Source organism: Amborella trichopoda, chromosome 4, assembly GCF_054954075.1.
Source record: "Amborella trichopoda isolate Santa Cruz 75 chromosome 4, AtrichopodaSantaCruz75HAP2 v2.0, whole genome shotgun sequence".
Lineage (NCBI taxonomy): Eukaryota > Viridiplantae > Streptophyta > Magnoliopsida > Amborellales > Amborellaceae > Amborella > Amborella trichopoda.
The window spans coordinates 40,833,041-40,860,315 of NC_142339.1; the positions used below are offsets into that span (position 1 = coordinate 40,833,041).

Sequence of the window (27,275 nt, forward strand, 5' to 3'; positions counted from 1 at the left end):
CAGGTGGGTGCATAGTGTCTAAAATTACAACAAGAACTTTCTATTTTCCTGTACCCAGAAGACGAATTGCCCTTTTCTTATGCACACATTTCACAATGTATTGTGGGGGGAGGGGGGGAATATCATATTGAGAAAACATTATGCGTGCCCAAAAACACAAATGACTTTGCCTAATTCGTTCTATGATTTTGCCCCCTTTTTCACCTACCAATTTCCAACGGCAAAGGAGACGTGTCGGGATGGAGAAAATAATGAATACTGAGGTGGTTTAAGAAAAGTGTACCACGTAAGATATGGGATGCACCCTCTTCCCTCTGTAATGCTGTTTATTTGTCTTATGCTCTGTTTTGTGCCTCTGGTTTTTCTCTTCGGCGGAAATACCTTCTTATCTAATTTTCAAATGCAGTCTAATGAGAAACCTAGATAGTCTTTTGCAACAAAGAAGAAGAGTAATAGTCCTAACTACTAAGAATAAGAACATTCCTCCAGAAGGGCAAGATGGAAATATTATTGACCCCAAGGTGAAACATCATCAAGGACAAAATAGTGGGGTGGCAGAGCCCATGGTGATGGCAGGAGAGGAATGGCACCCCTGACTGGTTCAGTGCATGAAGATAGATAAAGTTTGACAGCATCAAGAAGGTTTGAACTTGAAGGAAGCTTTCTTTATTGATCCTCTGAATGCAGTCGAGCCCAAGTACAATTACAGTGGCAGGAGCGAGTGAAGCAATTGGTTTATTGGGTGAAGACTCTGCTGAGCATAAGGAAAAGAGCCCGACTTAAAGCGCTGTCCTAGGCTCAATTCCTACCAAGGTATGGCCCTCTTCCCACTGACTCACCCCCAAAAAAAAACGAAAAAAACTTGGCTGAACACTATACGAAGATGATGGAACTTCAATAATTTTTATTTTTGCAGGATGAATTGTTGGATATCCCAATTAGTGGAGCATTATATACTTGGTTAGAGTAAGATATTTAATAAAATCAAAATTGGGCAAGTTTTTTATCTGTAGTCAACGAGAAGGTTTATTATAGAACTGTTTGCGAAGGCCCTCCCTAAATTGCCTTCAGACCACATCTATTTCGTTGCAAATAGAAATAGAAAATAAAGGCCCGAGACCATTTAGATTTGAAAATCAGAAGGTTAAAAGAGAATGGAATGGTCGATATACTAAGGTACAAATGGGGAAATCTATAATTCATGGTTGGAATGGGTGTATAATCGCCAAAAAGTTTCAGAACTTGAAATAAAAACTTCTGGATTGGAAAACAAACAATCAATATAATGTGAGACTAAAGATTGAAAACAAATTTAATTTAGTTCTCATATTGGATAACATGGAGCAAGAACATGTGGGCCTTAATGCATAGCATATAATTGAAAAGATGAAGTTGAAAAATACCGTGCAAGAACATTTGAGAATTGAGGAGATTTATTGGAGACAGATCGACACTTAAAATGGTAAAAGAAAGGTGACCTCAACACAGTTCTTTCACTCAATTACAAATGCAAGGACTAACAATATCAATGGAATACAGATCCAAGATGTTCGAGAGAGTGATTTAGAAAGTTGGGAAGGGGCTATCATTGATCCGGACCCGAACCAACTACATTTCACCCAGACCTTGGTCAGATCGAAGTCATTTAGACCTAGACCTAACCTAGACCTGCCAGAAATAAAAAATAATAAAACAAGCATTTTATATATTGTTTAGCATATACATTTTATATGTTTCATAGTCACGTGTAAGAGCATGAAGTTACATGGGCATTAATAAAAGGTGTGCTCTCTGAATTTTGCAGGAAAGAAATAACACTACAGCAATTAAATCAAGCTTCCCACATTCAGGCCACATTCAGGCCGTCATAGGGATTTTTGGCACCAGAACTACATTTTCTGATAGGGTTTTGAAGTGTAAATTTACTTTAAAGTTGCAGCCTTACACCAATTGCAACTTATATAAAGTGCCAAAAAAACAATCTCAAAACCTCTTCCTTTCTTAACTTTACACATACTTGCATTGCTTGAACCAACTGATTCTCATTGATAACCTTGCATCATAGGTAGGAAATAGAGTTGGGCAGATGAGGTTTAAGAAATAGTTCAATGACGCACCAGATGTATGTAACATAGAACTAGGCCGCTGATATACATTATTCCTTTCTGTGCCTGCATCACTTAAGAAGCCATATCTCTTTGTATATTTCTCCTACTTTTTGAAATCCTCATACAAGTTCTCTTCTTTTCAAACAAACTATTTTGATGATGAGCTCAACATAATTTGTTGCCCGATCTTCCTAGTTGTGCCATGTGGGTTCCAATGCATAGAAAGAGAAGCACATGGTCACAACATCAACTTTGTGATTTTAGACAAAAATTCCAGAGGTTATGACAAATATAAAAACCCACTATCCAGTATATATGCGTCACTGAGCGAAATGTTTCAACTAATTTCCAGAAGAAGATTCTCAATAGCTTCAGATGAGAGCGGAATGTACAAGCAGTCTTGACCATCACCATGTCTCCGGGTCTTTAGCAGTTCGTGATCGCGAAACTCAGTCAAGTGAGAGTTTAGAGTGAGTTGGCTGCTCACCAGGAATCTTTCCCGGGACATGGTATACAATTGATTCACAGGCAACCCTAAGAGGAGAGCAAAAACAGTGAGCACGACAAACTAAACACTCCAAATATTTGTGAAAAGCAAATCTGCATATTGTTGTGTGTCGGTGCATCCATGTGTACGGGGTGTGTATGTGCATCCATGTGTGTGTGTGTGAAAGAGAGAGAAAGAGAGAGAGAGAGAGAGCCGAAAGGCCATTTGACCTGCAAAAGTAACACCACCATATCAACAAGTTAAACTTTCTTTTTTGTGTGAGAGCGGGAGAGTGTGCTCGACTGTGAGTCTGTGTGTGCGCGACCTCGTGTGAGAGAGAGATGAAAATTTAAATTAATTAGTAAAATATTTTTGCTCGAATTTCATGGGTATATTATAGAAAAAAAAAAGTAGGGTTGTTTAGCAAGAAAGTATAAGTCTGCAAGTCCTTTCTGGGATTGAGTTCTCTTTTCCGTTATTTCCATGATTGATTGCTTTAGCAGATACTTTTGAGCGGTATAACATTCCAATGCACGGGGACTTGGTGAGGGATATCAAGAAGCATTTAGACTTAAATGAATGCTATCCATTAAAGATCTTGTATGCAACAAAATGGTTACCCGAAGGGCCCTTGGGGCACCAAAACCGCTAAGTTAATACAGATGACATTAATAAGAGCCTTTGATGCTTGTGGTCAGGCCAACGGTGAACCAACAAGGGAAGCAAGAGCTAAGCAGACAGAGGAATTGGTGCTGATGTGTCAAGGACAATTCACCTTGTTTCAGATGGCTGTAGGATGATAGATCCATAGCTACAGATAGAAATTACTTCCATAATGTGGGAGGCGAGGAATTACTCTTCAAGGATAGGATTGTTCAAACCCTCGAAGGATTAGATAAAGGCATTCAAGTTGATGTTCTCAAATTCCATTTTGATATGGTCATTGTAGAACGAGAATATGAAACACTAATCAATTGATATAGTTGGTGATATACAATATGACAAGGATCCAGATGAAGAGTATGATGGAGGTAGAAGACAGAAAACCCAAATATAAGGAGCCATGTTAGAATCTTCTCTCTGTGCACAATTTCCTCCGGAAAGTTATGAATAGGGGGTAGCATTGGGTAGTCAAAGATCCAGTACTACCAACCCCCACACTTGGGACTTTTGAGCCCTTTATGAAACAATGCAAAGACTTGATATTAGAAAACAAGTTCTGGTATTGCAAGGAAAGTCAAGGGAAAGATAATCATGCCTCTCCATATTGCGATATGATTGAGACTTGGACCTTGCAATAGAGGTTAAGATCTTTGAGATCGACCTTGGAATAGGCTCTTGCAGTCTTACTAAATTGGGATCCCACTAGATGACAAGTGAAAGATGGCATCTAAGAGTAAAGAAGGGTTTCCAAAAAGTTAACCAGAAAATTTGAAGAGAATTTCAAGGATATATTTGTCAAAAAATAAATAGTGGTAGTTTAGCAATAGCATATTAATCTTTTGGGGGTTACGTTCCCTTTTGTTATTTTTCATGTGCTATTAATTTTGTGGATACTTTTAAGTGGTTTTGGTTTTGACTTTCAAATGTATGGCGACTTGGTGAGGGTTATTTAGAAGCATCTATACTTAGGAATGAGTCTCTAAAAGGTCTACTTTGTGGCTTGAAAATACAGTAGAATTTTCAATTATATCTCAAAGAAATGTCTATTTCGTGTTTCCCTGTTTTTCTTGGTTTACACCAGGTCATGATGGAACCAGCCATGAGACTTCAAGAGGCCAAAATAAGAAAAAACAGGAGAGGAACAAGGGGCTGAGACATCATCTTTGGATGTGATGGGAATTTTGGGTTGCTTTCTGGTTTTCTTTCTCTGCAAGTTCTAGGTGTCTTTGGAGTTTAGTCAACGTATTGCGGGTTTCAAAGTTCTGGAAATCAATAAATTTTGGGGAATCTTCCTTTCCTTTTCTCTATAAGTCCAGATTACTATGTGTAATAAGTATTGAAGATCAAATAGTCAAAGCAGAGGCTCTCTTTTGTTGCTGGAATACTTGTGTTTCCCATTCTTACTTGCTTCTGGGACTAAGTTGCATCAGTTTCTTATCAGTGTGTATTCCTTCTTTGGAAGTTCTCGGACATTGATTAGAATATTTGCAACAAGAAGAGCTCGTGGTGCTGCAAAGGTCAACCCTAGGAGAGATCCAAGAGTCGCATGATCTTAGGAGACAAGTAGCAGAAGTAACATATCGATTGAGCAGAGACCTGGATCCCACTAGGCTAAAACACCTGAGTATCAATCAAGGAATTCACAAGAAAATCCATTATAGAACCATGCTAAAATGCGAAAAGCAGGAAAACTAGGGGATCAAAGATTGGATGGTTTGAATCCTTGAACAAAACCACAACTTTGAAATTAAGGTTGACATACCCTTGTTTCAAGGTCACCTTTTTTTTTTTTTGAAATTGTTAACTGTATCAAGGTCACCTTTATTTGGAGGATTGGGAAAAACCCACCACGTGATCTTCTTTTTGTGTTAACCATCCCAAGACCAAATGACTATCTTCATTTCCAGAGTCCATGGAGCGAAAGTTTGTTGATTGGTACAATTTACTTATCTATGATGAACAAGAGGTGATTGCATAAGTATCTTACGGAGATCTAATGTTTTATCGTGAGAAGGGTTTAAATGGAGAAGATTTTAAACTTCTAATATATAACAGTGGGTAACCCTTAACTACAGGAGTTTTTGAATAGTTGCAACTATTGTTCATGAATGATTTAGTTCACCCACATGAGGAACATAGCTTTATTGATCTATGGAGGCCCAATAATTTGCAAATGGTGGGACTCATCATCAACTACCAAAACTGAAGTCAAAATTACAAGGCCAGGCAAAGAGTGTGGTGTACATCATGCCGAACAATTAGGTGAATTGAACTCCTGGTTGAGTTCTCTCCAACCTGAAGAGAAGACTGCAAGTGGCAAAACGAAGAAGAAAAAAGGAGAGAATCACGGGGCTGACACATAGTTGTGGTTGTGATGGGAATATGGGTTTCTTTGGGGTTTTCTTTCTTGGCAAAGTTAGGGATCCTTAGGGCCAATATTTTCGGTTCAATATTTTGGAAATCTTCAAATTTGGGGTCCAGACTATTAAATATATTAAATGGCGAAGGTCAAATAGTCAAACCAGTTCCAGAGCACGGAAAAATGTAGGTTCAATGAGCCTTGGGTTTGTGACTGGATATGTCTATTTTTGTGTATGAGGGTGGCGGGTGAATGAATGAGTCTATTGTAATCATTTTGTAAGAAATTCTAGAGCTATAGCTCTCTTTTCTTGCTGGAATGCTTATGTTTGCCCCTTGTTACTTGCCGGACCTTTTCTCTCAAAGACTCATTTGTATGAGAGAGAGAGAGAGAGAAAAAGAGCACTTGAGCAATAACAGTCACGATGCCATAAAAACAAAGCCTATATTTTGATTTGTGTGTGTGTGCGTGTGAGTGAGAGAGAAAGAGAGTGTGTTTCCATTTTCCAATTCCATGCCTCCTGTACCATATATTATAAACAAACCATAAAGAGCGCTGCATAAATAAGTAATGAGAATCCACCTTCTTCATCAGGATGCGCCTGCTGGTATTCAGCAAGGACCTTGAAAACACTCTGAGCATTAGGTGTTAAACTCTGAAGAACGATTGCAGCAGTCTTTGCAGTTTGGGCAGTGCCACTGTTAGCAAGTATCAAAGGAAGGAATACACCTTCAGCCTTGTAAGGTGCGAAAGTTGGGACATGGTACCAGCACCAGTTGAACTCTATGGCAACCATCTTCTTATCCCACACTAGCACAAATCGCAGTCTTAGCAAGAGAACAGAACCACTGGAGATTGAAGCATTTGTTGGAAAAGTTTCAATGTAAAGGTTGCATTTGCTAGGGAATGTACCAAAAAAATGGGCAACTAACAAACAACTTTGTGTTTCCAATGCATGTCATTTTTTTCCAACAGCATACCTCGATCTCATTGAATTTGGAACGATTGTGGGTATATAATACGAAAGGAATGAATTGCTTGAAAATCATTAGACCAGAACCATAACCCTTCAGCAGATCTAGTACTCCTTAACCAGCGTATAGATCATTCCATGAAATTCTTGGAATATTTCAAATATTTTAACTTATTGCTTCACAAAATGGATACAGAAATGCCTAAAGATATCATCGATAATGTAATAAGCTCAATTTCGAAGGTGCTAGTCGAGGAACCAACTGTCTGAATTTTGAAAGGTAAATGCTGAGCTAAGTTGTACGGAAATTTTCGACAATTTTTACCACCAAGTGATATTTGGTATTACTGAAGCAGATCTTTCTAACAAAAAATTCAGTAAAGACAAAAATTTCTATAAGTCACAATCAAACATTTTCTAGTCTGTTAAGACAAAACAATAATTACCAACCAGACCCTGAATTTCTAAAAGGCACAAGAATGAAATAAAGTTGATGACGTTCTAGCACCAGAATAAGATTGCTACCCATAACCATTATGCCTAAACAACTGGAAAACCTCTTTCTGCTCTAGCTTATATATCAATAAAATAGAAGAAGATTTTAGTATTACAAACAAAAAAAAAAGATAATTGATTAAGAAATGATGAAAAGAATCTCATATTGGTCAAAAGTATCATAGCTTAGGTGGCAAAAAGATACACTCACAAAGAGGTGCATTGACGTGGTCTATAGATGCTATCATACGGATTTGAGAACAGCTAGCAATGCGTGCAAGCCATTTCTGTGATTCACCATCTCGTAACCCAGGTCCATCTATATTGTGGATAACCACATAAACTAAATCTTGGTCTTTGAATTCTGATCCATCCAAGAAATCAAGAAGTTCTTCCATGGTTTGTGATCGGAAAGGTTGTGACATATTTGACATATGGCCCTTTCGCTTGGTTCTTATTTGATCCCATAGAAGTTCAGCAATTGCGATCACAACCTTCAAATGGGATGGTCAATTTAACACTGACATCATAGAAACTAACATAACGAAACATCTCAAATGAAAGTCATAAACTGCATATAGTTGTTGCAAAAGATTCAGAGTATCAAAGTTCTAATGAATCACAGAAACTCAATATTGAATTGCAATATATTGTCATAAGCAACTATTTCAGTAAAAACATTACTCTCAAACAAATTAACATAAAACGAGAAGTTGCTTAAATCAGTCAATAAAGGAGTTTGAACACCTTCTTTGCAACTTCGAAAAATTCATTACAACGATGCTAGAAATATCAATGGAATTGAACACTTATAGAAATATCCAAAACTAGAAAAAAGGAACTGGCACTTCTCAAAATAAGAACAATGAAATTATGAATCAATAGCACAAAACAATGTTCAGTATGATAGAGAAAGTACTAGTTTAATGTTGATGGAATGAAGGTAGCCATTGACAACAAGCACTCCAAAATCTGCTAAAGCTGTCGAAGCGAAATCTTCAAGCATGGCTTTCTTGGAACCGAAGCCATACATCAGAAGTCCAAAACCGCATCTGTGACATGCAAATCATATGTATTTTATTCCGAAGTTAGAGAACAGCTCTTTACTCCTAAATGAAAAGAAAGAATGATTAATATCAAAGAAAAAAAAAAATTCCATTTACTAGCTTAAAATGGTTACAGGGATAAGAAAACAGAATGATCTATCTCCCAATTAAAACAGAAAAGTCATGTTAAGCAGACTGGACTGGACTGCTTGGGGACACCTAAACATATCACATATTGGAAACCAAATAATGAATTCTTTTGAAAAAAAAATACATTAAGCACACAAAAAACATTTCAAAGCCATGTCAAAATTAATGCCTCAAGAAGCGCTTCAGTTCGTTCAAGGTTGCATTTGTCATTTAATTCAGTTTTGGTTTGACTTGTGGTATACAAATACTTACTGAGAGACTCCTAACATTGGCAAGCTTAACCCCCAAAGTTTATATAAGTCACTGAAATAAAAAATGGTCAACTCTCATGGACACCAATATCAGGCAAAGACGATTAGATTTCAAATTGTAAAGGCTACTCGAGCAGGCATAAATCCCATTCTCAGGGGTGGACAAAATGGTCTGGAGCTCAAACATCAACATTGTGTTTACAGTAAAGTCCTTCTACTGGTCTCTATCTCATTCTTCACTCTAAACAGAAACAGTGTGAAATGCACGTGGTGTACCATCTCCCCCAAAAGTTCAGGTTTTGTGATGACTGATTAGTAAGACAAAGCACTCACCACTGATGGCCTCAGAAACCGTGTTGGGCCTATCCCTAAATAGGTGCATCATGTTTGGGGCAGATGAGGAAACAGTGAATTATCTTGTTCTCCATTGCATTGTAGTTGAGGCTATATGGTCATTTTAACTGTCTATTTTTTCTTTTACCTATGACATACCAAGAACTGTGGAAGAACTTTTCTGACACTGGGTCTTCAGCCCCCCCACCTTCTTTTCTTTTCTCCCCATCCCAAATTCAACACCACTTCCACAGATGGGCCTTATTGTTTGGCATTTGAGCTTGCTGGCTATATTATGTCTACTGTTATTAGAAATTTAGAAAGACATTCAAGGAATTTGCAAGTTAATACTCTAGTTCAGCCAAAATAAGAGAAAATATTTTGGGTTGTGTTATTGACTGGACAATTGTAAGAAAAGAGTTTCGGGTACATCTATCTGATCTACATCTACACTGGCAAAATTAATCTTGGACCTCAAATAATAAAAGATGCAATAGACAAATTTGGTTTCCACCTAGCCAAAATAATATCAAATTGAAATTTGATCACATTTCAAGTGCAGCCCAGGTCCAGCTGATATTGGAGGTACTTTCTGGAATCACCAATAGAGAGGTTTATGCTCATATGCTGGTCTGGCACGAAAATGCACGGATAATAAAGCAGGCCCTATTTAACTGGTCTCAGAATATATGGATCTCAGCGGGGTGTATTGTGAAGAAGACACAGCTAATACTATAAGAGGAGTCCAGAACCACTCAAAGTCTCAAACCGCCATGGAAATTGCAAGAGATCTTTAGTGACATTCAAGGCATTCTACAAGGCCCAAATGTTGTATTCCAAAACTCTTGGTGTGAATATAATGAGATTGTAGATCACGTAGCAAAAGAAAGAACACTTAAAGCCACCTTGTCCATAGCCATAACAATCCAGTTTAAGTTGTCCCTAGTTTTGTACACACCTTTTTATCCATAGTACATCTATACATCAATATTGTCCTTTGTAATTCCGTCAATAGAATACAAGAAGTTACTTATCAAAAAGAAAGAAAAAAAGAGAGAAAGACATAGTGGACTTGGCCATACCAAAAACCATGTAGCTTCCCCTCAATATCCATCGTAAAGATGGAATGAGACCCCAAAACACTGTAGATCCACCCTCTTCACCTCCATCATCATGGATTCTGAAAAATTAAAATGGATTCGGAGCCCTAACCATCTTTGACTGCTTTCTTAACATCTGATATGGACATTCATTTCAATGGACACCACATCCGTCAGGTTTGCACCAGTTTAGGAGCTTCAATTCCAATTTTTAAGGCTGGAAATGGATTTGCAAGTGCTTAGGAGGAGCTTTGGCTCCTTAATTCATCAAAACATGGGATTGAGGTGGAGTAGGACAGGGTTTTGGTGGGCCTGGACTGCACTAAAACTGGACCCTTCTTATAAATAGGAAACTTGAAAATATGGAATGGATAAGATTAATAAGAAAAACATAAGACAATACATTAAACCATTCAGTAAACAAAACTCTTCAAGGTTTTTATACAAGGTCTGGAATGCTGATTCCACACTAATATCATACTCCATATACACGGGCTGACCATAGATAGAACAATTTTATTTAGAGCCATTAGTTATTGCAGCCAAAATATTGTAAAGAAAAATAAAAGCAGTTAAGTTGCTACTTATTTCTCAGATCCTATGTTACAAGAACATAGATACGAGAACCCCTGTCCAACTCAAATTCAAAAATCCCACTTGCCTATTTATAATTTGCCAAGTCTAGAATGACATCCATAAAATCAATATAGGTAATATCATCATCATCATCACCTGAGCCTTATCCCAACTATTTGGAATCAGCAACATGAATCTTGTTCTACCATTCAGCTCAATCAAAGATTATAACCTCAATCAGACCATAAGCCACCATATCTCTTTTTGCTACTTCCATCCATGACTTTTTGGACCTTCTCCTTCCCCTTTTTATTTTTGAAATTTAAAGAAATAGTCCTATATATTTTACACTTAAATCCCACTATTTTATAGTGAAAATTGTGTTTTAAATTATTTTTTTTCTATTATCCAATTAAGCTTATATTTTGGGCATCCATATCTCTCACCATAATACATTTGTAAAAGATAGTAAAAGATAAAATTAAATTAAATAAAACTGATAAAAAATACACCCATAAATATAAAATTTTGGGGCAATTATGATTATTGTGCTTATTTTCAAGTATTCTTTCAGTAATTTTATAATTGTGAGAAGAATCAACTCACCAAATTGAGCTTAATCTGATATATAGAAAAGAAAAGGAAAATTGTTTGGTGTGTCCAAGCCCGCACCTGTTACTATGAGGGCTTGGAGGTCTAAGCCATCCACTAAAACCGGGTCTCATAAATAATAGTCCTCCAAAGAAAAAGTAAAATCAATGGTTCAAATATTTTCTCCAAAAAATATCATTTCCAGTTTTTAAAATTTATTTATTTTTACAGATTAATAATCTCCATGTTAAAGATTACAGATTCCCAAAAAATTAAGATCAAATTCTATTTCAAAAATAAATTATTAACGAGCCCGCATTTCTACATGTGAGTCCGTGAACTCATAGAAATAGTGTCCAAAAGAAAATAAAATTAAAATACAATATACAATCTCAAGAAGTAGGACTTGAATGTAAAATATAAAACATATAGGACAACCTTTTAATTTTGATAATAAAGTGGGAATTTCTTGCTAATTTTCATATATAAATTATAAAAGTTTCCTCTCTCTCTCTCTCTCTCTCTCTCTCTCTCTCTCTCTCTCTCTCTCTATCTATCTATCTATTTATCTATATATATATATATATATATATATATATATATATAGGAAGCATCTACGCAATGCCTATGGGTGAGATGCTATAGTGATCTCGCCATCTCGCCCATAGCATGTCCATACCATTACGAACATCCTATGTCCGTGGAGTGCATGTCCGTGGAGGTCAAAAAATCCGCAGAAACCACCATGGACCACGCGCCATCCATTGTGGCTCCATTCAATAAATCGCCACAAACATAGCAAGTCACTATTCATTTTTGCCTATAGGTGTTTTCTAGCATTTTCCATATATATATATATATTTAAAAAACGGATCGGTGCCCCGGATCGGGCACCCAAAAACCCAACCGGATCGGTGAATCGACGTTCCGGATCGGGAATCTGTTGAATTGGTTAGATTCGACCTTAAAAAAATTTCAAAAAAACTATTAAAAATCATTATAAATGCTGCTTTTTAGGAGTCCAATAAGAAATGGGGGTACTACATTAAGAACTTTCATTTTTTTGCATCAATATGCGAATATTGAGATGTTTTGTCCCTGTATGAATAAATTTAAAATATCTTATAATATCATCTAAGTTTTAAAAAAAATTATTTACAGCTATAATAAAAATAATACATTATATAATTTATAATGTAAAATCAATGTATAATTATTAATTATAATATTATTATAAACATGATTAAAAAAACAAAAGTGTGACCCTTACAAATAAATAAATCTACAAAAATATAGAATTTAGAAACGTAAATTTGTAATTACATCATAATAAAAAAAATAAATAAATATTATACTTGTAATGTGGGATAATTGACAAAGCAACTTTAAAATAGATTTTACCTCTTGCTACCTACAATAACATAATTGGCTAATTTTCATATAAAACATTTATTAAAATAAATTTATTTTCATAATGTTATTATTATTGGCCTAAAAGAAAATATTTTAAGAGCTTACCGTTTAATTACCAAGGTATTGTGCAAATCTGTTTTAATTACTAAGGTATTCTGCAAATCTGTTTTAATTACTAAGGTATTGGAGCTTAGAAGTAGGTATTGGGGCTTATAAATGTGATAGCAAGGGGGATTTATCCCACATCGTAGATTTTGAGGAGTGAACATGTATGTAAAACGTTGTCAACCATCTTGAAGACTGTGAGTTGCCACGTGTGAGGGGCATGAAGCTCTTAGAAACACATTCGCAATGATGATAGTGGCCACGTACACCAAACATTAAGAAAAAAATAGGAAATAGATGTTCTAATAGCGATCCATGACTTCATCTTACCGGTTTCTGCATTAAAACGGCTGGATCCTGTTTTTAGACAGATCTGAAAAGGTGTCACTGATATCTGATCTAGATAGCCCGATTCCGGATCGGATCGGCGATTTTTTAAACACTGTGTGTATATATATATATATATATATATATATATATATATATATATATATATATATATATATATATATATATATTGAAAAATATAGGATTAGCCCACTAGCCCATATGAACATATGAGCCCAACGTCCCAGATTGATTCTGGGCCGATCTGACGATCACGGATATCCGGTAGTATTTGAAATTCATTTTTTTTTCTACAAATCCACCTCACTTGAAATTTTAGACGTGTGTTTATAAAAAACTAAGGGAATCTTCGAAAAATATCAAAAAAAAATTTTACATAAAATAAATTGATCAAAATACCCCCGAAACGCTTCAGGGGGTATTTTGATCATTTTTTTCTTCACGAATAATTGTTTATATATTTTTATTAGGTGAGCCTTGATGAGAAAAACACACCTAAAATTTCAAGTGATTTGGATTTGTAGAAAAAAAAAATTCAAGCACTACTGGACATCCGTGATCGTCAGATCGGCCCAGATTCAATTTGGGCCATTAAGCTCATATGTTCATATGAGCTAGTGGGCTAATCCCATATTTTCCCTATATATATATATATTTATGAGAAAAGATCTTGTCAACCCACGAGTTGACAGCTACAGTATTAGCCAACGGCCCAAATTGAATATGGGCCAAATCCAATAGTCACGACCTCATTTCGAATTTTTATTTTTATTTTTTATACAAATGCAAATCATTTGAAATTTTGATCGTCTATTCTTCAAAAATAGGAGAATCTAATAAAAATATAAAAAAAATAATTTGCACAATATAAATTGACCAAAATACCCCCAAAACTTTTTGGGGGTATTTTGGTCAATTTATATTTTGCGAGTTATTTGTTTTATATTTCTATTAGGTGCACCTTAATTAGTAGAATGCACGCCTAAAATTTGAAATGATTTGGATTGGTAAAAAAAAATGAAATTCAAATATGAAATATGGTCGTGACTACCTAATCGGCCCAGATTGATGGGCCATTGGCTGACAATGTAGCTATCAACCCATGGGCGGCTGACATAATCCATTCCCTATATATATATATATATGGAAATAGCTAACAATAGCTGTCCAGCTATAATAAATAGTAATTTAGGTAGAATGAGAGCCGTCAGATCTTCATCATGCGGTTCACAATGCAAATCACTATTTTAATTTTAATTATTTTTCTATAAATCGGATCCTACTGAAATTTTAAACATATATACTAAAAAATAGGGCGAACAATAAAAAATATATAAAAAATGTTTCCCAAAATTAAAATGACCTAATCATCCCTGAAAAATGACAGAGGTAATTTGGTCATTTTAAATTATTGAAAATAATTTTTTTATATTTTTATATTGTGCGTGTGTTAGGTATATACACCCAAAATTTCATTTTAATCGGATTTATATGAAAAACATTAAAATTAAAATAGTGATGTGCATTTTGAACCGTATGATGAAGATCTGACAGCTCCCATTCCACCTATATACTATTCATTATAGCTGACCAGCTATTATAAAGTTTACCCTATATATATATATATATATATATATATATATATATATATATAGAGAATAAAGATCCTATGAGACCCTCCCACACCCATGTGTGTAGGACCCCAAAGGATCGCAATTAAATTTTGCACAGATCTCTAGAAAAGTCAAGTCCAACTATTGAGTAAACCTTAAATTTGGCACAGATCTCTAGAAAAGTCAAGTCCAACTATAGAGAAGGAGTACAAACAAGTCAAAAATATATACAAAAAATCCCACCATGTAGGAGTGCTATACAAAAGTAAGGAGATGAGACAAACCCTTGGGTGGGGTATCCCTATACAAGACTTTTTGTTAATACAAGTGAGAAACTATGATGTGGCAGAAGGTCTCCCAAAGAATGGGCTATAGGAGTGGGGAAGATTAAGTTGGGCTTCGAAAGCGGTGTCTTTAGCAAGTGAGGCAGCTTCTTGGTTGGTCTCCCGCTAAGCATGCCTCCATGAGATTTCCATATCCCTGCTTAACTGAGTGAGTTCATAAAAAATATGGCCTAGCGACCAAGGTCGGGTAGAGAAATTAGAACCCATCGAATGACATTCAATGAAACCCTCTCAACCACTATTGAGCTACTCCACTGTGGGTTAAAGATTTTGAGTCCTTCAAGAAGCGCAAGGGCCTCCATTGTATGGGAGTCGGAGTGTCCAATGGGTTTGGAGAAGGCAACCATCATGATCCCTGAAGAGTCCACTAATCCCTTTTGGGATCTGGGTTGCCTATGGAGCAGCCATCAAAATTTAATTTAGTCTGTCCTGGGATTGGAGGCCTCCAAAAGGAGGCACAAGGGATTTGAAACTGTCTTGAAAAAGCTGTAGCCACCTAGTCTTGGACGAAAGTTGAACGAGGAAACCCTTTGAAGTATTCTTGGACGAAAGTTGAATGAGGAAAGTCTTCGAAGTATTTGTGATTTGTCACCCAAAAAACGACCAAGGATTTAATCTTGGCAAAGAGAGAAGCTGGTGAAGATCTTTCTCCTCGGAAGATCCTGCTATACTTCTCGGACCATAAGACCCAAAGTGCAACCGTCACAGCAGCGCTCCACAGGAGAATACCCGCTTTGGGCCAGGGCACTGGGTGCAAGGAGCAAAAGAGTAGAGGGACAGATTTGGGAGTAACCCACTGCCAATTAAACAGTTGAAGGAGGGACCCCCATATTTTCTGTGCATAAGGGCAATGGAGAAAGAGGTGGGCATTGGTCTCGGCAAGGCACATAACGCACCTATTGGGGATATGAATACCTTGCTTTTGAAGTTGGTCAAAAGTGAGCACCCTCTCCGATAATACAATCCAATTGAAGACTTTGATTTTTGGTGGAGCAATAGAGGACCAGGCTCGGGATGTAATGGATGTTGGGGAGAGGGGCTAAGTATGCGGTTGGGTAAGCTTGAGGTAGAAAGAAGAAACAGTAGAGCTCCCAGATGGAACGGGCACCAGATGATGAGGTCTTCCCCCTGTGGGGCTAGGAAGAGATGTTATGAGGGTGGCTGAGAGGGAAATGAACTCAGCAGTCCCTGAGTCATTGAGTGGATGTCTAAAGGATGGGGCTCCCAATTCTAGAGGGGGCCTGAGAGGGGCGCATCTCATCAGCAATGGAGGAGAGTTGGTTGTGAGCAAGACTAATTAGCACGGGGTAGAGGTCTCTGAGTGATGAATGCCCAATCCAGAAGTAAGACCAGAAGCGAATGTGTCTTCCTTCTCAAGGATGAAAGCAAATGAGAATTTTACTTTGTCATGCTTAAGAAATTATCTAACGCATTCATAGATAACATAGTACATGGGAAAAATTTTAACAATTCTTCTTGTTAATTTAGGAATTTTAGCTCAGTTTATTCGATATAAAATATGTCTAGTATTTTTTAATAGGGCCTGTATAATATAAGACCAAAATTTAAAATAACGAGTACGATGTGTTTAAAGCATATGATTCATGAAGATTTGATAACAAAGATTTTGCCTCTAAGTACTCTCCTTCTCTTTCTCATGGAACCCTGTAAGTTTTACATTTAGAGAGAAAGTACTTCTAATGTACATGTTTTGTAACTGTCTAATTGTAAGTAATACATTGAACAATAAAGGATCGACCTACTAAAATAAGGTTGTGTGATATAAGTAACAAAACTCAATCCCACTACTTATTTTTCTCTAAATTATATTTAGAGAAAAAATGAGATGTTCTCTTATGAGCTATTGAGACTGTTTGGTACTTTGATTACATGATGATTTGATGTGATTCTCACTGGTTAGTGAAGGTCAAAGCAAGCAAGTGCACTATCTGTAAGTGTAACTACCAAAACTCAATCCCACTAATCAAGATACAATATTGATCATTTTAGTTATAAGGGTAACTGCCAAAACCCAATACCATTTATCAAGATAGTTGAGATAAATTACATAAGTGCTGTACACTGAATAGATACAGCTCAATTTTTAGGGTGGTCAAATTTGAGTGTTAAAGAACACAATTATAATATAGAGTATACATGAGGGACATGTGCTCAGCAAGTATTTTGATTATACAATTTAGATATTTTTATTATCTCATGCTTAGGAAATTATCTGATGCATTCATAGATACTATAGTAAATGATAAAAGTTTTAGCAATTTCTATTGTTCATTCAGGAATTTTATCTAAGTACAACATTCTTAAAAACAAAAACAAAAAAAACTAAGCAAATTTGGTATAAAATATGCCATACATTTTTAATAAATAATTTGTTGTCTTGAATGTTTCAACGATTTTAGATCCAAAAAACCTCCCCAGGTGGCTTTTTAACTTGAGGGAAGCGCGTGGACTATGTGCTCCTACGGAAGCATAATATACACAATAATATATAATATAATATTAGATTGAGGATGAAAAATGATATAGCATGCTTTAGCGGGATCACATTGTGCATTTATCCCCAAAAATAAGATCCACTAAGGAATATTTTGTCGGTCTAAAATTTATAGATGCACTTTGAATAACCAAATGAGAATTTTTTTGTAAAAGTTCGGATTGAGTTTCCGAACACCTACAATTCCTATTTTCTTTTTCTTTTTTTGTAAATAATTATCTGGTGATTCTTTTACTTACCCTCTCAAACGCTAAACCCATTTAGGAGTATGTTTTGGATTTGAAATTTTTGGGTCCACCTAAAAAATAACAAAATATTTTTCAGAGAAAATACATTATTAGTTTCTAAACAATTAGATTTGATCGGCCCAATTTTTCTAAGAAATACTCATATGGTAAATTTTAGGTGGATATCATAATTTTAGGTCCAAAAGTATTTCTTAAGTGGACTTTGGAGAGAGAACAATAGCACAACGTGTTCTTATGGGTGACTGCTCCCAAAGCCATGTGACTGTTGGGTTTCCAACAATCACAATCCAATAGCTATCAACCATTAAAAACAGCCAACGGCTGCACACACACTCGCCACATTCACAACAGCTAGAAACGTAGCCATTGGATTGCACACAAATCATTTGACGCACCTTTTCGAATTTGGGCCACGTCTCGTAAAAATGGGGCGAGCCGTGGGCCCGACCCGAACCAGTCCATGGGTGATGCGAGCGCGCGATGTGCAGAGTACACTATCGATCTCCCTCGCAAGTGCGCGTCATACACTTCGCATACTCCGCACAAGCACCTACACTCTCACCTTTGTTCTATGAACATAAAGACATGGGAGTGCTAACATATAAATATTAGAAAATATTCCTAATTTTATGGTCCAACAATAATTAAGGGGTAATATTCTCCATAATTTAAGTGAAATGGTTTCTTAAAGCTTGAGCTCCTAATGAAAGATACCTGCTCCACACGTATTTTGAGCTATTGATTCCAATGTTTTTTTTTCTATTCGTTTTTAAGAAATTATTTGAGGAAAAAATTTGAGCCATTATTATTATGATTATAAATATAGAAATTTTACCTAGGTCTACTTAATGTAAGAACATCTTTATGATCTATAATAATATAATCAAGTGGAATCATCTAATATAGGAAGCCAATTTTTCTATTTGTTTTGTTCAAATAGTATGCATTGAATGAATGGTTCTTCGGAGGCTCGGCAGTAGGCTCGACCAAAAAGTTTGAATTATGATGCTACCACAACAATATACTTCATGCCTAGGCTCCTCTCCCTCTGGTGACATAGATAATTTGTTTGTAGCATGAGTATTATTTGCTATAGTAAGTAGGCTCCAAAACATAAAGGCTAATTTGCCATGGTACGAAGCTTAATTGATTTTGTCTCTTCGTCCATGTTTTATTTTGAACCACCACTTTTGGGTTGTTTACAATAAGGAAAGTACATTGCACATCATCTTTAGGTAACTAATTTATATTCGTAAAATTTTATATGAAGTTTCACCATTATAATAGATTGAGGGGGACATTCATTGTCTTGAAAAATACAATGACGACCCGACACTTGTATGATTTCCATTAGTTCTTGTCTTTACAAGAAAGCAACAAATGGCAGTAGAATTTAATAGTTCATTGCTTTTGATCATGAAGAAAGCATGGAATAATTAGTGTTCAAGCCCCCATATTTGATACAAATAAATATTTATTTTCCACAAAGGTAAGTTTGACATTACATACTTTCACATGATATAGAGTGTACATGACTTCACTTCCCAGCCTTCTGATTTGAATGAATGGCTGGGATTTCTCATGTCATGATGCCATGCTAAAAACTATTTGATTTATAATCTTTTTTTCTCTTACATAACATTTTTTGGTATAATTTGACTCTTCTTATTGGCAATAAAAAAATATTTATGATGAAAATCAATGGTGGAAAAACTCCTTCAAGTTTCACGTAAACACCCTAAATTTTGCTATAGCAAAAAATAAAAGACTCCGAGCTGTTTGATCAAGATATGATACTAAGTGCCAACTTCTAACATTAAGACTTGAGCCATCCTAGCTGTCTACCCAAATTGGATAATGAAGAGTAGGGATCACGTATGCTTTGTAATTGGGTGGTGCCACATGTAAAGCTTTCCCTTAAAAGTAAAAAAAACAAACAGAAAATTACACATATATCTGATAATTTATATTATTTAAAATTTACCAAAAACTATTCTATTATTACTTTAATACATCTTCCCCTTTTTTTTTTTTTTAAATGATCAAAATTTGCCAATATTCGGAATCTTTAAGATCATAAATTGCACATTATCTGAATTTAATAACTTTTAAAATTTCTGATATTTAAAATCCAAAAATCTAAAATTTAGGTTTTACCCATTTTTGGATAAAAAAATCCAAACCCTCAAATTTTGAATATTTAGGTTTTACCCATTTTTGGATAAAAAAAATTCCAAAGTTTCAGATTTTGAATATTCAAAAATACCTGATGTTCATCTATTATTCAAAATACTTGATGTTCATCTATTAGTTAATGGTATTACTGAATTATAATTTTTAATTTATAATTTTAAACTTAGCCTCACTTTTGTTTGATTAATTAATTTTTATGGATTTGATTTTTTTTTAAATCATACTCATAAAATAGAATCATTTTAATTATGTTTTAAATATTTAATATTTGACATGTTGTATAAATTGACATATTTTAAAACATATATTGAAAATAAAGTACAATAGACAATTTACTTGAGTAGATTGCTTTATGAAATAGATTTATTTTATTACAAAAACCAATTTTACTTTTAAAAATCTCTTTTAGAGAAGGAAGGACGGATAGATGGAAGGACTATGGATGGATCGATCGATGGTGGATTGATTAAAGGATAGATAGTAATACGAAGGAAGTGTTGATGGCTTAATGAATGGATGGCAGGTGAATGGTTCCTTGAATCAACGGTCGGAAGTTGGATGGCTGGATGTGGATGACGGATGGCTCGAACGATGCATTTATAGACAGATGATATGATGGTGGACGGTCGGATGTGGTAGGATAAATGGCTCGCTCTATTAGTAGGTCGATGGTTGGATGATGCATTTGTGGATGGATGGTGAATGAATAGGTGGATGGTTTAAGAAACGGATAACTTGATAGTGGATAGGTGGATTCTTGATGAATGTTTGCAGGGATGATGGATGGGTAGATGGACCAATCCGGATGATCATGTGTAATAAGAGGCAGGCACATGTTTATTATCATGTGCCAAAGTATGCCTTGTGCAGAGGTATGCACAAATAGGAGAAAACATCGTCTCTTACAACTATAATAGTATATAAATAATATATGGTGTGTTCAGCAAAATTTCATTAGATATCACTGGGATTTCAGTGTGTTCAGTGCCTAAGGTGGCAGAGTTTGCAAAAGACGATGTTCTTGTGAATCACATAGTGCATATTATTTATTTAGACCCTCAAGAGAAACACACAAGCTTCATCGAGAAGAAAATCCTCCCATCAATTTTTAAAAAATTGAATATGAAATAAAATCATTGTAAAAAAAAATACTCTACTAACTGTAAATTTATAACCTGTGGGATCAGCAAGATTCTCTTTAACAGAGCTCGTTCTAAACCTAACGAAGCTACAAGATCTATTTTGCGGACGCATAATCCCGAACGCAACTGGCGCTTTAGGGTAGGTTTGACAAAACATAATCTTAAATATTCAAGATCATTTTATATTTTTTGTTTATATGTTTCCAGAATATGTGTTTCTGTGTGTGTTTGATTGCCTTCATATGGAAGGTTAACAAGTGCAAAGAGAAACACTGAAAGAGGACATTGCGTGCCAAGAGGAGCAACAAAACAAAGGAGAAATATAAAAGCCAAGAAATTTGTGCGTGAATAAGGAGAGAATAAAGAGGAGAGTGATGATCAATTTTCCATAGATGAACACAAATTTTAAGAGAGAAAAACACAAAAAAACAGTGGAAATAGAACACAGACAATTTTAAGAGAGAAACACTCAAAAAAATTGAGAATTTTCCATACACCCTTAAAGCAAACAAATTGATAGTCATTGTTATTTCTAAACTTTAAAGCACAGGTTCCTATGGTACATAGAGAAGGGGGAAAACGCAACAACAAAAGAGAGAGTGCCTCAAAGGCTTCTACTGTACAAGAAGAGGCTCAAAGGCTCAACGTCCTTTTCACCATTATAAACCTCTGCTCAAAGGCTCAATGTCTATTTCCAATTGTAAGAGGCTCAAAGGCTTCCTATTGTAAATCTGTGCTTCACTATTATAGAGCTCGCACCCCCCCCTCTCGTTCAACCCTACCAAAAAAACCCTAAACCTCGTCCAAACTGTCTACCCCACAAACCTTTACATAAAACCACCAAAAAAGCAATCTGTAGCAAAATCTTTGACTGTCCAGCCAAGTCTTAGAGGGATTGGAACCTCACTTACAGGGAGAGGTTAGGATTTGGCTCCCCGTAAAAATTCTTCCAGCGACCAATGTGCCGGATTCCGATTACTGGTTATACATCAATAGAGAATTGAGGCTAGAGAATCTATGGTTTCTGAAACTGAAAAAATTTAAGGGGGACCTTTAGAGAGAGAAAGAGGCATTTTAGGATTATTAGGGATAGGGTCTGGGGAGATGGAGAGCGAGGGTGAGAGGGGACAGAGTCTCACAAAGGTCGCCTCAAAAGAGAAAGATGGTAAGATGGGGAGGGGTTTTGGGGTTCATGCGAGTGAGCATGGACAAAAAGCGACGGAAAACTTGAATCCTGCAAAATTCAAGTCTTACTTGAACTTTGTGGGATTCCGATAATTAACAATGATTTATATTTTACAGAGTATTGTTTTTCTCAATCAAACACATCACAAACTCTTTCCATCTCTTCTAAAATCAAGATTATTATAGATTCTACAATATCCCAAAATATCAAAATATAATGGTGTCATCAAACATACCCTTATATATACATAGATATAGATCAATTTGTGCTAACTCAAAAAAAAAAAGTCCAAGTCTAAGGCAGACATGTCTAAATCATAGACACATGCACCAAATAATGTGGTGGAAGTGTGTCTTCACTGTCTTGCAAAATGAACACACATGACGTACAATGAAAAGAAGTGTGTCTTACAAACACTACACTTATCTTGTTTGTCCAATACATGGACTTGCATATCCACAAGGTAGACACACCATTTTGTGAATCACACAAATAAAAACAAATGGAACTTTTGAGACATGAATGTTGACACGGATTTCCAATGTCTATGTCCTGCATGTCAACACATGTCTAGTTATGTATGTCACATTCTCCTAAAAATGCATGCAACACGCATGTCGTTGCAACATAGCTAAGAACTTAAGAGATTTCATTAGAAATCAGAAATGTCAGAGGGTTAAAGTGTAATGACATTGTCTTTCTTTTTTTCCTTTTCTTTTTTTTGGGAGCAAGTAGAGGGTGTTTGCCCACGGTGTCAAAGACTTTGACGTATGTGAACAACATGACACCATGATGGCACGCTTAGCCTTGGAATGTATTATGACATCGTCAATTGCTTTTGAAATATATGGTAAGAAGACTGGGTTTTGATAACCAATGAATCCAGTAAAATCTAGTTTACATAACAACCACAAGCCATTTAAGAAAAGGAAATAATCACAAGGTCTTTAGTTATGAAAAGAAGGAGAGCAATGTTTTTTCCCGAATCCCATTTTCTTTTAAATGTCCATGATCGATATTATAGACAAATTTTTGGGTGAGCTGACAAGAAGAGATCAGTCGAGGGTTTCTTGCCAGGTGTGACTATTGAATTCATGGATGACAGCAAAGTGTATAGAGGTGTGCCTATGAGTTAAGAACTTACTCTGAAATGTGCTTTATTTCCTTTTTTACAATAAATCTGATATTTTTATTCGACAAAGCATACGGGCGAAGAATTAAAGAAGGTCATGGTGACATGAATAAAACTGCATAACGTGGTAGGTGTCAAGAGTGGATGGTGTGGACATAAATACCAGTCAATGACTAACCTAAGGCATTATCTGTGGATTGCTTCTCCCAGGGATGAACCTTTGGATTGGTTACCAAATGTGTGGAGAAAATATTGGCTACCTGGTAAGGGAAACATTATTTTCTCGTTGGGAGCGTAAAAACTTTGATCATTGCATCCACCAATAACCCATTAGGCCCTTACAATTGGTAATTCCCTTCAAGAGGCCCACATCATTTGCATAAGAGTTGAAAAAGACACTGCACAGACTGATAATGGATAGAGATGATTGAGAATGGAAACAGATGCAGCTTTTGGGAATAGAAGCCATAGGAATAGATTTCTAGAAGATTACTTTCTAAGGTCATTTAATATGACTACTTGTGATAATGTTAGGTTCAAATCGAATTTCTTGGATCTCATTAGAAGGGATTTTAATGGATATAATGCTGCTTTGCATCCTTCAAGAGCTCTAAATGATGAAAATGTAGCAAGAAGTATGTTGAGATGGGAGTGCTAGCCCTCTAGAGAGTTTTATAAACTAATAACTGAAGCTCTTGGCTAGAGTAAGATTGGAGGAAAAAAGGCCCTCAAAAGGACTTCGTCTTGATGCACGAGGAATATGTTATAATTAATCATTCCTAACCTAGAGATTATGCACTTTCTTTGCAATGCAGACAATTATTAATCATCCAGTGTTGCAATGCGAATGCACTTTGAAAGTGTGAGGAACCACCAGAATCCCTTCATATTTATTTGAGAAACTAACCATTACCTCCATGGAACAAAAGTGAATTGTTATACTGATTGTGCGCTTGTGAGAGATGATCCAAGGATTTAAAAGGAAAGAAAACTAGAATATTTTGAGGGGCAGGCTCAAACAAGATGCACAGGACTCATATTAACTTATTAAGTGAACCTTAATGAGGGTATGTGACTAAGTTGAATACTGACAGTCTAAAGGCCGATCAAAGGTCCTGAGATAAATAACTCTTCTATCGCTGGTTTCAAAAATGCACAAAATGTGTATATGCCCCCTACCAATGGGGATTACAAAATTGGAAAGATTTCCTTAGCAAAATTCGTGGGCAATGTTAAAGCAAAATTGTAAACACAAAATTTCTATGGAAAATTGTGTGGGCCACTTGGTGTATATCTGCAGTTTTTTTAAGTATTAGAGAGGACATTGAAGCCACGCATATCTGATATCTAGGGTGAAAATGATTCTAGGGTCTCTAATACACAAATAGAGTGAAAACTAGTTAGAAGTTCCAAGTAATCAGCATTGTGTTGCAATGACATATAGGGAATGATGTGGTAAATGACAAGCCCTCGAGGAATACAAGCAAGTTTTCTTTTCCTCCTTAGTGTTTAAGTTTAAGATCATCCGGAGCTATTAACCATTGTAATAAAACAAAGAAATACTTATTTTAACTCTTGATGATTCAAATATACATAGATATATCCATACACAAAATTGTGTGTGCTTTCAGAGGAGAGAGCGAGAAAGATATATGAAACCAAATCTAAACAATTTAAACACAACTAGATTGATAATGAATAAGGGATTTGGAATGAAATGATTTTATTCTAGGTGCTTCTTCCAAAGATGATTCACCATGATTCAAACTAATAGCCTTCATACTTCTCAGAAAGGTAATGATTTGTCCAATACAAACAGTTCAATATTTTGATCATAGTTTGGAAGTGAAAATGAACAAAAAACAAAAAAATATAAAGGAAGGATCTCGACTTACCTGAGCTCAAAAAGCCATGTGGGATACAAACTTTTATAGTGATTTATAAGAGATTGTATCTCTGTTTTATGTTTGAACTCCAGACAAGATACCGCTGCACGTAAATCCTACAACAAGGTTTCTACCTCATGTAAATCTAAACTTGAATTGTATAATGAAAATAAAGCTAAAAACAAAAATCTCTAACTTGATAAACAGAATCATTCACAAAAACGAAAGTGAGCATGTTTTTAGTTCTTCAAAGTTACCCATACAACCAAAAGATGCCCTAACAAGTTCGGAACTTAGAGCGAGATATAATCAATCGAGCATAAATACTCACATTCACATATGAACTTTGAAGAAACAAGAATCTCATATAAAAGATGAAGAAGAGAATTTTTTTCTTTTCTTTTTTCTTTTTCTTTGTTCTTTTTTCTTTTTTCTTTTTTTATAACAAAGGAAATTATGATTGAGATATGATTAATATCGATATGTGAAAGATAATGGTGGGGCATAAACAATCCATTCATGAACCATAATACAGCTTCAAATTTCAAGCAAGCAAATCTAAAAAGTTAGTCAAGGGCTGAAGTAAAAGTACAAGCATGAGTAAGAACAACAGAACAGAAAAATACATGGAAACAAGCATTTCCATTTATACATGTGTAAGAGTACGGATCAACATCAGAAATAGAATAGACAATTTTCCATGGTCTGCAAAAATGGTGATGCCACAGTACATGTCCTTTCTTCTTTGATCAGAAAGGACCAACTAAATATTTTGATATGAAACCTGTAGATTAACTGACGCAAGATCGCTATTCCTCATAGGCTATAAAGTTGGACGTCTTCAGACTAATGAGCAATCTAGAAAGGAACAACTGACTACAGACCCAACAAAAGAATAGCAATTCCTGCTGGTCATCTAATCTGATTGAAACCAAAGATTGGTTTTCGTGCTCATTACAATTCTTGTACTTCAGTATCAAAAATCTTTAATTGTGTATAGAAAGTTACCCAAAAAATGTGACAAAAAACATACATACAAAGAATGCCAAAACTAAGCAAAACATACCTACAAAAGAATGCCAAAACTAAGCAATTCCCATAAAATGTGACAAAAAACATACAAATCTGAAAGAAAAATAAAAGACCCATATTAAAGCGGGGAAAAAAAGGAAATGAAGAAACAAACCTGCTCGTCCACAAGGTTAATGTCAGATAGCTTCTTGCTGAATTTATTTCCAGACCCGCTCAATTCTTTGGCCAAAAAGTAATTTCGTGAGAACCCAAACTCGTCCTCATCTCCATCATTGGTATCCATGAACTTCAAACGGAAATGGGCTTTCTTCTCACCCAATCTCTTGCCCTTTTAAGTTACCCCCTCAGTCCCTGTGAGCATATTACCAAAACACCATCAATGCTTATGAAAAGGAGAAAAATATCTCATCCCTTTCCACAAGGTTTTAACCAAGCAATACAAACCAGAAAAAAATGAAAAAGGAGGCAACTCAGGACAAGTAAGTCTCAGCACCACTGCTCCAAGACCATCAGCAACTGCCCATTTCTGTTTAGAGGAAACCCTAGGAATGTCATAAATAAGGAAACTGCTGCGGCCCCATCTGCAATCCAAAAATTCATAAAACAACCTATGGATGTTATGATATCACGTAATGTGGAAGATATAACTCGAGCTTGAAACCAAGGTTTTAAACAACGGAGCGGTGAGGTTCGGAACTCCGGATACGGGAATAGGCGGGATTCAGCTTTAAAAAGCTTTACAAAAAGAAAAAAAAAGTTTTTCTAAAAAATAAAGATATTGTGTTATGTACTTTAGTTATTTTCAAAAATATGTAATATTGAAGATGTCATTTCTTTTTTTTTTAGTGTTTTATTGAATTCAATTTGGGGACTAATTTTTTTATAAATAGTTTTGATATATTATGTTTACAAAATAATTTGTACATATTATGTGATTTCTTGTGCAGAACTGAGGAGGAGAGTGATTTTTTATACTAATTGCATGA

At 35.5% G+C, this 27,275-nt stretch overlaps 1 protein-coding gene and 1 long non-coding RNA gene across 5 annotated transcripts; one reads left to right on the top strand and one right to left on the bottom strand.

Moving 5' to 3' along the window:
• LOC148782451 (uncharacterized) lies at positions 1–2,010 on the top strand. The gene is made up of 2 exons (XR_016054495.1): positions 1–813; positions 1,805–2,010. It is a non-coding gene; the product is annotated as an uncharacterized LOC148782451 (long non-coding RNA).
• ORC2 (origin recognition complex second largest subunit 2) lies at positions 1,686–27,080 on the bottom strand. 4 transcript variants are annotated; one of them, XR_016054494.1, is made up of 7 exons: positions 26,734–27,073; positions 26,444–26,640; positions 25,267–25,373; positions 8,005–8,137; positions 7,297–7,579; positions 6,200–6,465; positions 1,686–2,642 (listed from the first exon to the last, which is right to left on the bottom strand). XR_016054494.1 is itself a non-coding variant. In XM_006829655.4 (7 exons), exons 2-7 carry the CDS (start codon positions 26,570–26,572, stop codon positions 2,446–2,448), a joined length of 1,077 nt encoding a protein of 358 aa, XP_006829718.1. In that variant the 5' UTR covers positions 26,573–26,640; positions 26,734–27,080; the 3' UTR covers positions 1,686–2,445. The 4 variants fall into 4 exon arrangements, 2 of the variants coding, with proteins under 2 accessions (XP_006829718.1, XP_088721380.1); XR_016054493.1 differs by having other exon boundaries at positions 6,200–6,597; positions 7,148–7,579; XM_006829655.4 differs by having other exon boundaries at positions 6,200–6,427; positions 26,734–27,080.
• Between the last annotated feature and the right edge of the window lie 195 nt (positions 27,081–27,275).

Coding starts and splice junctions, on each gene's coding strand:
- ORC2 (XM_006829655.4), bottom strand. CDS start 26,572: ATGGATACCAATGATGGAGATGAGGACGAGTTTGGGTTCTCACGAAAT. Junction 8,138..25,266: donor ACATGGCTTTTTGAGCTCAG/GTAAGTCGAGAT, acceptor TGCATGTCACAG/ATGCGGTTTTGGACTTCTGA. Junction 6,428..7,296: donor CCACGTCAATGCACCTCTTT/GTGAGTGTATCT, acceptor GATTTGTGCTAG/TGTGGGATAAGAAGATGGTT.